The following is a 13,451-nucleotide window of genomic DNA, read 5'->3' on the forward strand; positions in this document are numbered from 1 at the left end:
TATGGAGACCCCCTCTCCCAAATCTAGTAAGAAATGTGTTAGGTATCAAGCTTATGTTACCAAATATATAGTTATTTAATAACAGAGAACTACAGAAACAGGGTATAGTTCATAATAATAAAATGATTAGTGTATTCAGACAATAGAACACAATGCAGCATCTAAAGTAGTGACTTAGGGAATCCCCTGGCGGTCCAGTGGTTAGCACTTGGCACTTTCATGGCCGAGGGGCCCGGGTTCAATCCCTGGTCGGGGAACTAAGATCCCACAAGCCTTGTGGCACGGCCAAAAAAAAAAAAAAATAATAATAATAAAGCTTTCCTTAAAAAAAAAAAAAAGACTACTGGCCAGAGCAATGTGTATCATCATGAATACACCTCAAAAACCTAGTTGAAAACAAGTTACAGAAGTGTAATCAGCATAGCATATAACAGGACACAGTATAATACCGGACAAGAGCATCTTACCGTAGGATACAACACAGTATAGTACAGTGCGCTGCAGAAGCTTCATACAGTGTAATATCATTTGTGTAAAACTTTAAAGACATCCAGAACAATACTGTGTATTATCTTGGGCACGTCCACATATAGTAAATCTGAAAAACCATTCGAGGAAAAACCACATGACAATTTTTGGACACTCTCTGGTGTGGGAAGGAAGGTTGAGGCTTTAACAAACGTTAAAGATTTCGCAGACGTGGCAACATTTAACCATGGGTTCATCTGTTTTGGTGCCTGGTTACCGTCACCTTTGGTGCTTTTCTGTGTGTTGAGAACATTCACTGATTAAACTTGAACAGGTGAAATGGGCGTGTTGTGCGCTTCTCCCTGTCTGGCGTGTGCGCATTTCTGGCATTGCTGTCACATGGATGTTCCTCTAAAGAAACAACTGTAGCTACAGAGGTTTGGGGGGTGTGTGGGGGGGTGCCAGCCTCCTGGGGCCCCAGCAGGGGGCGCGGCAGCATAGCGGACGCGAGGCGGCTGGGCAGCACCGCAGAAGGGGCAGGAAGGAAGGGTATTTAATAAGCACATGCAGCTTTCTGTAGGCTGTAGGAAGGGGCCCAGAATCCCCCCGTTTGGCCCCTTAACATCCACCACGTTCCTCTGCACGTCTGCTGCCTTGGCTGTTTCCGAGGCTTCAGGATACAGAGACGGTGCCGGACACACACGTGCCCAGAGCTTCCTTTGCCATTGCATCGATGGGTCTGACGCTGACGTGCGGGCAGCTTTTTCCTGTCCAGGTGAGCAGGGAACCTTCCTTTTCTTCCAGGTGGAAAAGGATTATTCTTACTTGAAGGAGATATGCGATCATCAGACAGAACAGCTGAGCAGAACCAGCCTGAAGCTGCAGGAGAAAGCGTCGGAGAGTGACGCGGAGATTAAAGACATGAAGGAGACCATCTTCGAGCTGGAGGACCAGGTGGAGCAGCATCGAGCCGTCAAGTTACACAACAAGCAGCTCATCAGTGAGCTGGAGAGTAAGTGGAACCAAGCCCCGGGCCGCGTGGGTCAGGAGGGAGGGGAGCATGCTGGTGAGAGGTCTTCCCCTTGCGTGTGCTGTGGTCTCCCGGGAAGAACGGCAGTTAAAAGAGACAGAATCGTCAGTCTCCTCGACTGAGCTGCAAAGCAGGTGATACAGAAGAAAGACTGTGGATCGTGGGCGGACAGTGTGTGGAGTTAGGAGCACCGCGTGTGAGCCGCTGCTGACCACACGGCAGGTGCCAACAGGTGTTGCCATTGGGCTCTGATGGATAGAAGGGTAGGGGGCAGGGGGTCGGACCGATTCGGACGGCGTGTGCTCTTGGCCTCAGGAGAAAACAATTCCAGCATGGGCCCCATGGATGGTTGGTATCAAGTGACTTACAGATGTTACCCCCTTCTTACTCAGGAGGCACCACTGTATGCCTTACTTGTGAACCGGTTGCTTGTTTTGAATAGGGAGGGATGTTTGTCAGAGATTAAACACTGCCTGCCTTGTCCAAATAAGCCTTATCAAATGATCGCATCTAATGTTTTCCCTTCGTAACAAAAGAACTAGCGTGCAGAGCTTTTAGTGGCACGGCCTTACTGGCAGTAGCACGCTGGTTGCCTGAAAAGTCCCCCAGCGGGTACAGCCCATCCTGATTATTTGAGGAACCCTTATTTTCGAATTCACCTGCTCGCCCAGACTGACTTGTAACCCCCAAAACCAGTACTCACAGCGCTCCCACTGCCGCCGGCGCCCATGCAGAGCAGCGGAAAGCTTGACCCTCCCGATGTGCAAAACGTCGGGACCTGAGGCCTACGGGAACATGACCCGTCTTTGCCGCGGGAGCTGATCTCGTGCGCCTGGCGACTGTACGTACCTGCCTCGACTGTGGCACCTGGCCGCGTAGTCTATGCCTCGCTCCGGTGGTCAGCGTCACAGCTACTTCGTGTGCAATGTGGGGGTGACGACAGGACACTCAGCATCACTGTCACCCAGGCTCTTCTCAGAGGTCTCACCTGAGAGTACAGCAGAACACCTGACGCCGGACCGGACAAGTACAGGGCCAAACAGGAGGAGACCTGTTTCGTTTGCATTTTGTTTGTTTTTGCTTCAGTGATTTATTGTTGTTGAGAATTCGGTCATACTGTCCCCAAATCCTAAAAAGTCAGCACAGACACACCAAGAAAGCAGCATGTAATTACTATCCGGAGCACATGTCAGGCCCACTCCCTCTGGTTACGTCATAATGTGTCCAAGACTGAAAAGAACAGTGACAGACCTGCATCTTTTGAGAAGCCGTTAACGTCTGTTGGGGACGTTAGGGTGTTGATAGGTGTCTTTTCACCAGGATACGCGGGGACACGAAAATCCATCTCGAAATGAACCGCTCCTCCCCCTTAAGACCCTTCAGAGGAATGGACAGAAAGATAAAAAGAAGTTACGGAGCGCTGTCCTTTTCTGCACCGTTGACCCCAAACACAAATCCTCAGGCCCCATGTGTGAACCTGAACTGCTGGGGTAGAACCTGACCATGTGTGGGTTTTTTGAAGCTTTTCTGGTAGTTCCGGTTCATGTCCTTAATAGACAAGGACGGCTTTGGAGGGACCATGAGGACCCACTGGAGAACTGACACTACGTGTAACGGACGCGATCAGATTTAAACTGAACGACTCTTGACAGCAACGTGGAGAGAACTTGAGAGAACGAGGGACTGAGGATTTTTTTTTTTAAGTTTCTAATTCAATTTTATTTTATTTTTTTATTGAAGTAGAGTTGATGTAGAATATTGTATAAGTTACGGGTGTATAAGGCAGTGATTCAGAATTTTTGAAGTGTCAGTCCATTTATAGTTATTCTAAAATATTGGCTGTATTTCCCGTGTTGTAAAGTATATCCTTGGAGCTGATTTTATACCTAATAGTTTGTACCTCTTAATCCCCAGCCCCTATATTGCCCCCGCTTTCCTCTCCCCACTGGTAACTGCTAGTTTGTTCTCTATGTCTGCGAGTCTGCGAGTCTGCTTCTTTTTTGTTGTATTTACTGGTTTGTTGTATTCTTTTTTTTTTTTTTTCCTGCGGTACACAGGCCTCTCACTGCTGTGGCCTCTCCCGTTGCGGAGCACAGGCTCCGGACGCGCAGGCTCAGCGGCCATGGCTCACGGGCCCAGCCGCTCCGCGGCATGTGGGATCCTCCCGGACCGGGGCACGAACCCGCGTCCCCTGCATCGGCAGGCGGACTCTCAACCACTGCGCCACCAGGGAAGCCCTGGTTTGTTGTATACTTTTAGATTCCACGTATAAGTGAGATCATAGAGTATTTGTTTTTCTCATTCTGACGTATTTCACTGAGCATAACACCCTCCAAGTAAGATGTTCTTTACTAAGGAAAGGAAGTCCAGTCCCCAGTGGAGCTGTTAACGTACACCCGCCAGACCCTTGTCACCCTGGGGGATTCTGAGTCTGTGCAGAGTCTGGGGCTTGAACATCTGCTCTTTTGGAAAGCTTCCCAAGTGATTCAGAGTTTTAACTGCAGTTAAGTCCCATGGCTGTAGAAACTGACCTAAAAGTCACGACGGTAATAACCAGCCATATCCGCTCTTACGCTAAAGCCCTCCCTCCACCTCACGGTGATGAAGGACGTTCAGGCTGCCGCGTTCACTTCCAGGGAGGCCAAGAGTAAGTGTGTGAGTGTGAGCCGCTGTTTGCCCTCTTCCCGGAGCTCTGTGAGGCTGTGCCCTAACCTCACGCCGCCGCTTTCCCGAATCATCCCCCCCTCTCTCGGAGGAGCCCCCGCCTCTGGCTCCCGTGCTCAGGATGCTGGGATGGGGCCCCGGCAGGCGGAAGGGGTGGACTTCAAAGCCTCTTGCAGGATCTGGGTCTGCTCTGCTTCCGAGCTTAGCTTCTCCCCAGGGTCTTGAGACTTTTCCAACTCCGTCTGCCTGTTCATTTCCAGGCAACGTGATGAAACTGGAGGAACAGAAGTCAGACCTGGAGAGGCAGCTGAAGACGCTGACAAAGCAGATAAAGGTGAGGCGCAGTCACGCAGGGATGGGACGCCGCCATCATTTTACTGGAGGGGTCCCCGGGAACATGGGTGTGGACGCCGTTGAGAGGTGCCCTGACGACTCCCTGGCCCGCTGCGTATAGCAGGTTTGCGGGGCCCGGGTCCTGGAACCATGAACGGTGTGGCCGGGAGGGAAGTTCAGGCAGCCTTGATTTCAGGACAGGCACTCCGACACCTGAGGCTGCAGCCCCGCCTGCGCCTTTTCCCGGCGGCGGCGAGGCTGCTACAGCCAGCCTTGCTCGGGGACCTGCCCGGGGCCCCGCAGCCCCTGCCTGGGGGCCGGTCTGACGCGGGCGCGGACTGCGGCTCTTCCAGGACGAGACGGAGGAGTGGCGGCGCTTCCAGGCTGACCTGCAGACAGCGGTGGTGGTGGCCAACGACATCAAGTGCGAGGCCCAGCAGGAGCTGCGTGCTGTCAAGCGGAGGCTGCTGGAGGAGGAGGAGAAGAACGCCCGGCTGCAGAAGGCCCTGGGGGACGCGCGGGCCCGCGGCAGGTGGGTCATGCCGCACGCACCCTGGGCCGGGCCCACCTGCCCTCCTGGCCAGGGCCGACGGCATCCACGCACGTGATGCTGGGTGTCTGTCCTGAGCCCTCCCCTCCCTCCAGGTCCCTCTGCCCCCATCCCCGGCCAGGGAATAACTAACCCACGTCCAGGGAATAACTAACCCACGTCCAGGGAATAACTAACCCACGGCCAGGGAATAACTAGCCCATGGCCAAGGAATAGCTAACCCCACGGCTAAGGAATAACTAACCCCACGGCCAGGGAATAACTAACCCCGGCCAGAGAATAAGTAACCCCGGCCAGAGAATAACTAACCCCCAGCCAGGGAATAACTAACCCCACGCCAGGGAATTACTAACCCCACGGCCAGGGAATAACTAACCCACGGCCAGGGAATAACTAACCCCGGCCAGAGAGTAAGTAACCCCGGCCAGAGAATAACTAACCCTCGGCCAGGGAATAACTAGCCCATGGCCAAGGAATAGCTAACCCCATGGCTAAGGAATAACTAACCCCATGGCCAGGGAATAACTAACCCCCAGCCAGGGAATAACTAACCCCACGCCAGGGAATTACTAACCCCACGGCCAGGGAATAACTAACCCCACGGCCAGGGAATAACTAACCCACGGCCAGGGAATAACTAACCCACGGCCAGGGAATAACTAACTCCATGGCCAGGGAATAACGAACCCCACGGCCAGGGAATAACTAACTCCACAGCCAGGGTATAACGAACCCCACGGCCAGGGCATAACTAGCTCCATGGTAGAAATATTCCACCCAACACCGTCACCACCATTCCCGCTGGTGAGAAAGCTCGTCACTCGAGGGGACAAAGTTTTAGCCACGTCCCCTCTGGGTTTGGAGGAGAGGATGCCCTTACATCTCATTGTTGGTCCGGGCAACTCGTGTCGGTCACCCTCACCCAATGGGAGAAACTGACCGCTTCCTGGGGCCTGGCCACCAGGTGGAGGCCTCACCGTCCTGGCCCAGGACCTGCTTCTGTATTAGCAGCCCCCGTGGGCTCCCTGCAGAACACCTTGAAATAAGCCATTTTATTAGAAAGGGTAAGCGTGGAGAACATATGTCCGGCTGATACGTGATTCCCTTATGCTCTCGAGGGGATCGTTACAGTCCGTTACCCAAGCAGGCCCTTCTTAACAGCGAGCTTTCAGAATAAGCTGTTCCGAAAGTGAGCCCAGAGTTGGTTATTGCTTAAAATTTAAATGGTTTACAAACAAGACTATCTACAGTATTTTAGGCTTCAGCTAATGCAGTGCTGTCTCTTTCCCCATCAGGAATAGATGTCCTTGATGTTGAGATTCTTGGTTATTAGAAGTTATTTTGAATTTTTGGATGTCTCTCAACATAAGATGTAGTAGAATTTAAAAATCAGATTTATTACATTCTGGGTGCAGATTTGTACAGTTTGCCCTTTTTACCTGTTTTCCAGGGTTGACAGGGGCTGGATCCTGAGCCTCTGGGTCTGATATAGTATCATGAACTTCACAGCAGTGGAAGGAGTAGATTTCTGCTCAGAATTCTCTTTTGATTCTCTTACCAAACTTGCTTCAATCAATCTGGCGGCCCTTTGTTTATAAAAATCAAGATCGTAGTTTTATAGTCACACCTATACCCTCTGGCCACCAAAAGCACGTGAATTTTAAGGGAAAAGCAGAATAGGAAAACTAGATTTCATAGTGTTCTCTATTGAAATGATTGTGAGGTCATTCTGGTTTGCTTTGGTGTCTGCTTTTGTATATTTGTCCATGTGTCTTGCTTTTCTATTGTGTGTCTTTGGAAGAGGAACCACGTCATAACCTGCATTGCTTCATATATATGTGAATTTACAGATAAATGATAAAAGACAAGCCTTGAGTTTAAGAGGTGGCCCTAAATAAGTTATTGTATGGGATGCTGCATTTCTTACTTAGATTCTAAGATACAGGTCAGATTATACAACTTGAACCCTGATACGATAGGAAATCTGCCTGCGTCTTGACAGTTTAGGGCCCCATGTGCTACATCCAACGTTTTCAAACTTAGGGTCACTTTTTTTTTCAAACACAGTATGTTTCTCTTTTGATTTTCCAGTGATTTGCAAACCTACCTCCTAATTCCAGCAGTTTAATCCCTTATCACAAAATGTTTCAAAATTCGAGAACTGACAGCAGTTCAGAACATGGCGTGCTGCTGGAACCCTGCAGGCGTCCGTGGGTTTCTTGGCTGTCACTGCCCTTCAGATGATTGCCAGAGTGGTTTCTTGTCTGATTTTCCGCTGCCCCGGCTAGCTGCCCTTCTAAAGCATTGGCTGTTGGAAAGTTACTCGCAGATGGCTCCACCTCTTCCTGAACCTACCACGTTGAGCCAGACTTGCAGCCAGCTGACACCCTCCGAGGCCCCAGAGCTGCAGAGGGTTTCCATCTTGGCTGCCTGGGTTCTTGACTTTGACAGTCTTCTGATGAGAACTCAGAAGTCCTTCCTGGTTCAGCCACAGCCAAAGAGCTTGCAGAAAATTCTCTGATGGGGTCCTCCAAGTACAATCAAGAGAAAGTAAGAGCATCAGAAAAGCGACTTGATTGTGACCCTGGATGGACTGATTCACATTCTCATCAACTGGCATTCAAGGGATCACAGGCCAGTAGGCAGGCAGGTGGGGTGCCTGGGTGTGAAGGCAAGTTAGCGTTTATTCCCAAGAGTTTAATAGTTAAAGTGGAACATTACTTAACGTAGTTTTAGATGATTCTAAAGCTTAGCTCATTAGCCATCTTCAATCCTGTGATGTTTTCAGAGGTATTTTTATTTTGGAGTCAGAATAACTGATGTTAAGGTACATGGGAAAATGAGGCTCTGGTCTCATCTTTGCCACCAACTAGCAAGGTTTTCTTCCCAGACCGAGCTCCTTCCTCTCTTAAATGAGAAGGTAAGGGCTTCCCTGGTGGCGCAGTGGTTAAGAATCCGCCTGCCAATGCAGGGGACATGGGTTTGAGCCCTGGTATGGGAAGATCCCACAGGCCACGGAGCAACTAAGCCCGTGCACCACAACTACTGAGCCTGTGTTCTAGAGCCCGTGAGCCACAACTACTGAGCCCATGTGCCACAACTACTGAAGCCCACACGCGTAGAGCCCGTGCTCCGCAACAAGAGAAGCCACCGCAGTGAGAAGCCCGCGCACCGCAACGAAGAGTAGCCCCCACTCGCCGCAACTAGAGGAAGCCCGCGCACAGCAACGAAGACCCAAAGCAGCCAATAAATAAATTAATTAATTAATTAATTAAAAAAAAAAATGAGAAGGTTAAGAGTAGGTCGGATTTTAAGACTCCCCCTAAGCTCTGTTCTGAGACTGGTTGGTCAGGGAGCCTTTCTCTGATGGGGGAGTCAGGGACACGTGTGCCCCCAGTACCACGTTCCCAGCTCAAGCCTTGGGTCTCCCTTACACAGTGGCATCTCCGTCTTGTAGCTGGGCCATGGACCTCCTCTTTCTCTTCCAGAAATTTGAACAAACCCGTGTAGTTTTTGTGGACCTGAAAATGATCTGTTTTGCCAGACACAGAAATTATTGAATGGAAGGATAATGAATAACTTTTTCAACTCTGGCTGCGTCTTGTTTTGAACCATTAAGAGAAATACAAGGAAATTAAAACTTTCGCCAAAGTCAAAACATGAGAACTTTTTCCTGAAAAGTTGAGTCCTTGGGCTTCAGAGAACACACGTGCAGCTCGACTTAATGCCTTGCTGGGCCACATGCAGCCTTTCTAACAGAAGACACTGTCGGTGACATGTACATGACATGGGCCTCTCAAACAGTAGCAGGGAGAGACCTTTGTGTGCCTCCTGTTACTCTGACACGGTGTGGACCATTGTTTTCAGGGTGACATTCGATTTTTGCTGTATGTATCGTACGACACCAATAAGCAGCCTCTTAAAGAGTTAAACACACTGAACGTCTGTGCCTAAGTAACTGTATCAGTTTCTGAAATAGAACGTCGAAGGTTCCCAGTGTGTTTAGCTTGTACCACTGGTTCTCTTGTTGTCACCTCTGAACTGAGCAGCATGGCGGCCGGTCACTGCCAGACTCTCTGGAATTGGCTTTTAACTCTGTGTGTGCACACATGCATTCTGCCCTGACGTCAGTTGTGTGCCTGTGCGCCCTGTGTGTCGTTCTTACAGCTGTAATGTGTCACAGCCGCTCGCTGGGTGTCTGGAGCTGTCACTGGAAAGGGAAAGTAGGAAGTTGGAGGCATAGCTTCTTGGGTCACTGAGATGACTTGTCCAGCTCGCTCCCTGCGGATGCTTCGATACAGCATCTCCGGCCCTCCAGCGAGGGGGCCAGTTCTCGTGGGGATTCCTGAGCAGTTTCCGAGCGAACCTCACATGCGAAGCTCCAACTGTTGGGGGCCTCTGGCATTTTATTTGCCCCTCGAAGTAGAAACCGGTCCTCTGGTATCCCAACAAGCATAATCCTTTCACTCTCATATGACTTATGTTTTCATAGCTTCAGTTTGCATCTGTGGCGTTAGAGCTGTAGCCTCTGATTCTAAAGAGCTACGTCTCCTTCTCTGCTCCCAGGCCCCTGTCTTTACAGATTTGCTTTGAAAAGTGAGCGTGAGCTTCCCGGAAGCCTTTAGAATGTGTATACTGAAATAGTAAAAGAAATCTTTTTTTTTTTTTGGCCTTAACTGTAGGACAGTAGAGGGAAGCACGAGCCATTCTGTCAATCACAGGGACCTGATTTGGTTGGTCTTGGACATCTCTGCCGACACCCTTGTCTGTTGGTGACGGTCTAGTGGGAGGAGCCCGACATTTTGAAGTTTTAGCATTTTCTCTGTCTGAAGACCTTTGACTTCCAAAAGAGATGGGGACAGTCGAAATTCAGACGTGCTGCTCTGAGCTTTTCCCCGTGGACAGCGCCAGCTGTTAGTCCTTGTGTGTGTAGACTAAGGTCGTGTTGCGTTAAGTAACACCTTTACCAGCCTTTGCCTCCCGTTTCTATTTTCCAGCTCCATGGTATCTGTCAGCTATAGCAGAGCAGGTGGTGGAAGAGAGGCCGCCCAGCCCTTGCCATGATGGGAAACCACAGCCATTTCTTTGTGAAAGGGGGAATGTGTAGAGGAGAAATAACCTTTTGATAAAGAACCAAACGGTCTCCTTAGAACAGCCACTGTTGCCCAGTCATTGTCATCAAGTCTCTTTACCTTTTTTTTTTGTTTTCTTTTTGCATTTTGGAGTCAACTCTGCACAAAGATGATCCTTCCCTCTTTTTTTTTTTTTTTTTTCTTTATTCTTCACAGAAGATTCAGCAGTCTTTTGTTTGGAGCATGAAATAAAGTTGTTCTGCAAAACAAAGTCTGTCGTGAAAAAATTTTTGAGATGCAGCCAGAGTGCTGAGCGAGGGCCGTGGCGTTGCACGTGCAGAGTGAACACAGCCCAGGCTGTGCTTTACTTTTTTGGAGTTTACTTTTATGTATCCTTTTGAATACAGTGTCTGATAAGCTTGGAATTAACACTGTTTTAGGTGAAACAGGAAACCATCTGCATGACGTCTCATTCTGAAGAAGTTAGAAAGTTCTGCTTCCTCTGTGTCCAGTCTTGATTTCACCTTTTCCAGCTGGGGTCTGACTTCCTTAAGCTTGTCTGAAATAAGCCACCACCATGTTTTGGGCTGATTTCCAAAATCTCTTTGGGGTTCAATATGCATCGATGTTTGCTTGATCATGAAGGATGTAGTTGAATCAGATAAGCTTCTGTGGGGACGATGCTAATTGGAATTGAACTGAGAACTAACGAACAACGACAAAAGCCTCGTGAATAAAACTCACCCTGGAAATCTAAAGGCTTTTTCAATCCGGAAGCATATAACTCAGAGGGACCCAAGGTTCAAAGTGTGACTTGAAACTCTTGGAAGTACGTACGTTCGTTAAGATCTGGGTCCAGTTCAGCAACCTCCCTCAGGCAGAACTCATTGCAGCTCTCATGTGAAGAACTTCTAGGCCATTAGCTACGTCATCAGGAAGGTGAGACAAGATGGGATCCACGGAAAATCAGGAACAGGAAAGCCCTTTAACTGAGGAGAACATTGTGAGTGTCAAACAAGAGAGCACAGAGTCACTAGAAAAATTCGACTTGGTGACAGAAAGAGGAGAGGTCGACGTCCTCTCTGTACAAATAGTTCTGACACTCGCTGGCGTTATCCTAGTGGGACAGGAATTTATATACTGGGAGATCTTTACCTCGGACTGAGAATCGTTAGGATGATATAAAACTCACTTGCCGGGTGTTTTCAAATACAAACAAGAAAAAGGCAATCTCAGCTTCAAATGCACAGCTGTCTCTGCCCCACATATTTTGATCTTTCTCTGGGGACTGTCGAGTATTTTTATATGTAAGCGTTTATGATTTGCTAAATAAACATGTCGTTATTTCGAAGAGTCTTTTGCCTGATTTTTAATCGCTGGCCACGTGTCTGCAGGGCCTTCCGGTCACTTTGTTCTCAATTTTCCAGGGTGTGTAGTTTCAGAACTTTAAAGCCATGTCAGATGACTGGAATTGAGGCAGAAGCAAATGGTATTTTAAATGCAAGTTGTAGATAGGAGGTTGATTTTTAAGTACAAATGTTATTTTTTAAAAAATGATTTCATTATTGAAAACGAGGGCAAGGAGCAAATATAATAATTTTGCATAAATGAATTTTCAATTAAAGATTCTGGAGTATTGGAAAGTACAGGACATGGTATTTGAAGTCTAGAACTGTCTTGTTGAAATTTAAAAACAAATAGTAGATTGTTTGGTGATTTACTGTATTGGATTTCTTCTTAATTATGAAGTAATATTAGGTGAACCGGTAATAAAATGGAGGTGTTAAAGAAAAATATTCATCCTTCTCCCCCTTGAGTAGCGTCCTGGAAGGTAATCAGTATTGTTCATCTGTTTTACACACATACTCTCTCGGACATTTGGTCTGCTTTCTTTATTTAGTCTGATGTGAGGAGTGGGTCTTCTTCTTCCAGATGGACAGCCATTCACTCCAGCACTGTTTATTATATTACCACACCATCCTTTGCCCGCAGAACTGAAATCCCACCTTGACATCGTTCATTTCATCCGTTTTCAGAGAGACTTTCCCAGGATGCCCTTGTTCTTTTTTCTCTGGAGCTGATTCTGCTTTAAACTGTCTTCATGGGGTTATTAGATTGCTAATGTAATTTTTGACACTCGGCCTTTCATCTTAAAGTGTCATCCTTCCTATACTTTCTTGAATTTTATTGTATTCTGAAGGCAGATGCTTCTAAGTGTCTAAATCTGTTTCCTGTTCCGTATTTACAAATGTCTGTTCTCCTTTGAGTGCGGTGATCCTTTTCAGTTTATGCTGTGAGATCTATTCATAGATCAGGGCCTGTTTTTTCCCATCACTTATTCTTGCTTCAGTGGATAAAAGTGTATCAGGGCCTGTCACTCGCCCAGGATCAGTGTCTGGATTCTGCCTCGATCTGTGCTCACTCTGCCTGACTGCTCTAGAAATCTTCTCGTATCTTAAACTTGAAGGAAGCCTCTTTAACGTAAATTTCTGTGGCACGTCGCAGACACAGACAGGGCGAGGAGGAGCGCAGAGGAAGAGGTGCCCGTGGGGGAACTTCACCCGTGTCCGGTTTCTTCTCTGTTTGGTGGAGGCAGCATGGAGGAGCCGGTTTTTGGGGGTCTGTTTTGCTTGGCCGTTGTCCGTTTCAGGCGTGTCCTGTGGCCTTTCCCAATCTGCCCCTTTTTGCTACTGTCCTTTGTGCCGGGAATCAACCACCCTGGCCTCCTTGGACGGGCGTGTCTTTCTTTGTGTCACTGATCCTTTGCAGGAGGGGTGCTCTGCCTGTCCCCCAGGTGTTGCTTCCAGCCCTGGCCGCCCTCCAGGACCCGGGGCCTTAGTGGGGTTTCCCACATCTTCAATCTCTTTGCAAGGGAATCGGGGTAAACCGGTAGTAATTTTCTTGTCACTTTCCCTCACTTATTCTCTGTGTCGCAGAAATTCTTCAAAGTCTGAGGCACGGACATGCTATCTTTCTGTAGTTTCTGGTGCCGATGCAGGATTTTTACGATGTATTCCTGTGCTTCTTGCTGTTGGGATTTGGAGGGTAAGAGGCTGTGTTCAAAATGCTGTCTTACGCTGTTTGTTTCTATTGTCATAGACATACTTACACAGAGATTCCGAGGACCCTGACACCTGAGACAGAATGCTTAACTGATTTCTGTCTCGCTGTGGACCTGCAGGCTTCGTTTAGGTTTGTGTTGTACATAATAAGAAGAAACACTTTGGGAAGGTTTCCTTCCACGTCAGGATACAGAACGAGCAGAGGCACGGAGGACGGAAGAGGAAGAGAGCATCAGGCGGCCGGGCTTTGGTCCGGAAGCCAGTGGGTGGAG

General features: G+C 48.5%; 1 protein-coding gene and 1 long non-coding RNA gene across 7 annotated transcripts in view; one reads left to right on the plus strand and one right to left on the minus strand.

Moving 5' to 3' along the window:
* The window catches only part of LOC137212254 (uncharacterized), a 317,962-nt gene that overhangs the window by 247,439 nt on the left and 57,072 nt on the right, over positions 1-13,451 (minus strand). The gene's annotated exons all lie outside the window — the stretch shown is intronic.
* The window catches only part of SPECC1 (sperm antigen with calponin homology and coiled-coil domains 1), a 246,070-nt gene that overhangs the window by 164,717 nt on the left and 67,902 nt on the right, over positions 1-13,451 (plus strand). For 5 of the 6 annotated variants that reach the window (XM_067715414.1, XM_067715412.1, XM_067715413.1 and 2 more), the window contains 3 exons: positions 1,273-1,480; positions 4,423-4,496; positions 4,849-5,027. In XM_067715414.1, the coding sequence (XP_067571515.1) occupies positions 1,273-1,480; positions 4,423-4,496; positions 4,849-5,027 (461 nt within the window). Of the gene's footprint in view, positions 1-1,272; positions 1,481-4,422; positions 4,497-4,848; positions 5,028-10,042; positions 11,469-13,451 lie in introns of those variants that run through there. The other variant, XM_067715417.1, reaches the window with a different exon arrangement.

The sequence above is a fragment of the Pseudorca crassidens genome, chromosome 19 (genome assembly GCF_039906515.1).
Source record: "Pseudorca crassidens isolate mPseCra1 chromosome 19, mPseCra1.hap1, whole genome shotgun sequence".
Classification (NCBI taxonomy): domain Eukaryota; kingdom Metazoa; phylum Chordata; class Mammalia; order Artiodactyla; family Delphinidae; genus Pseudorca; species Pseudorca crassidens.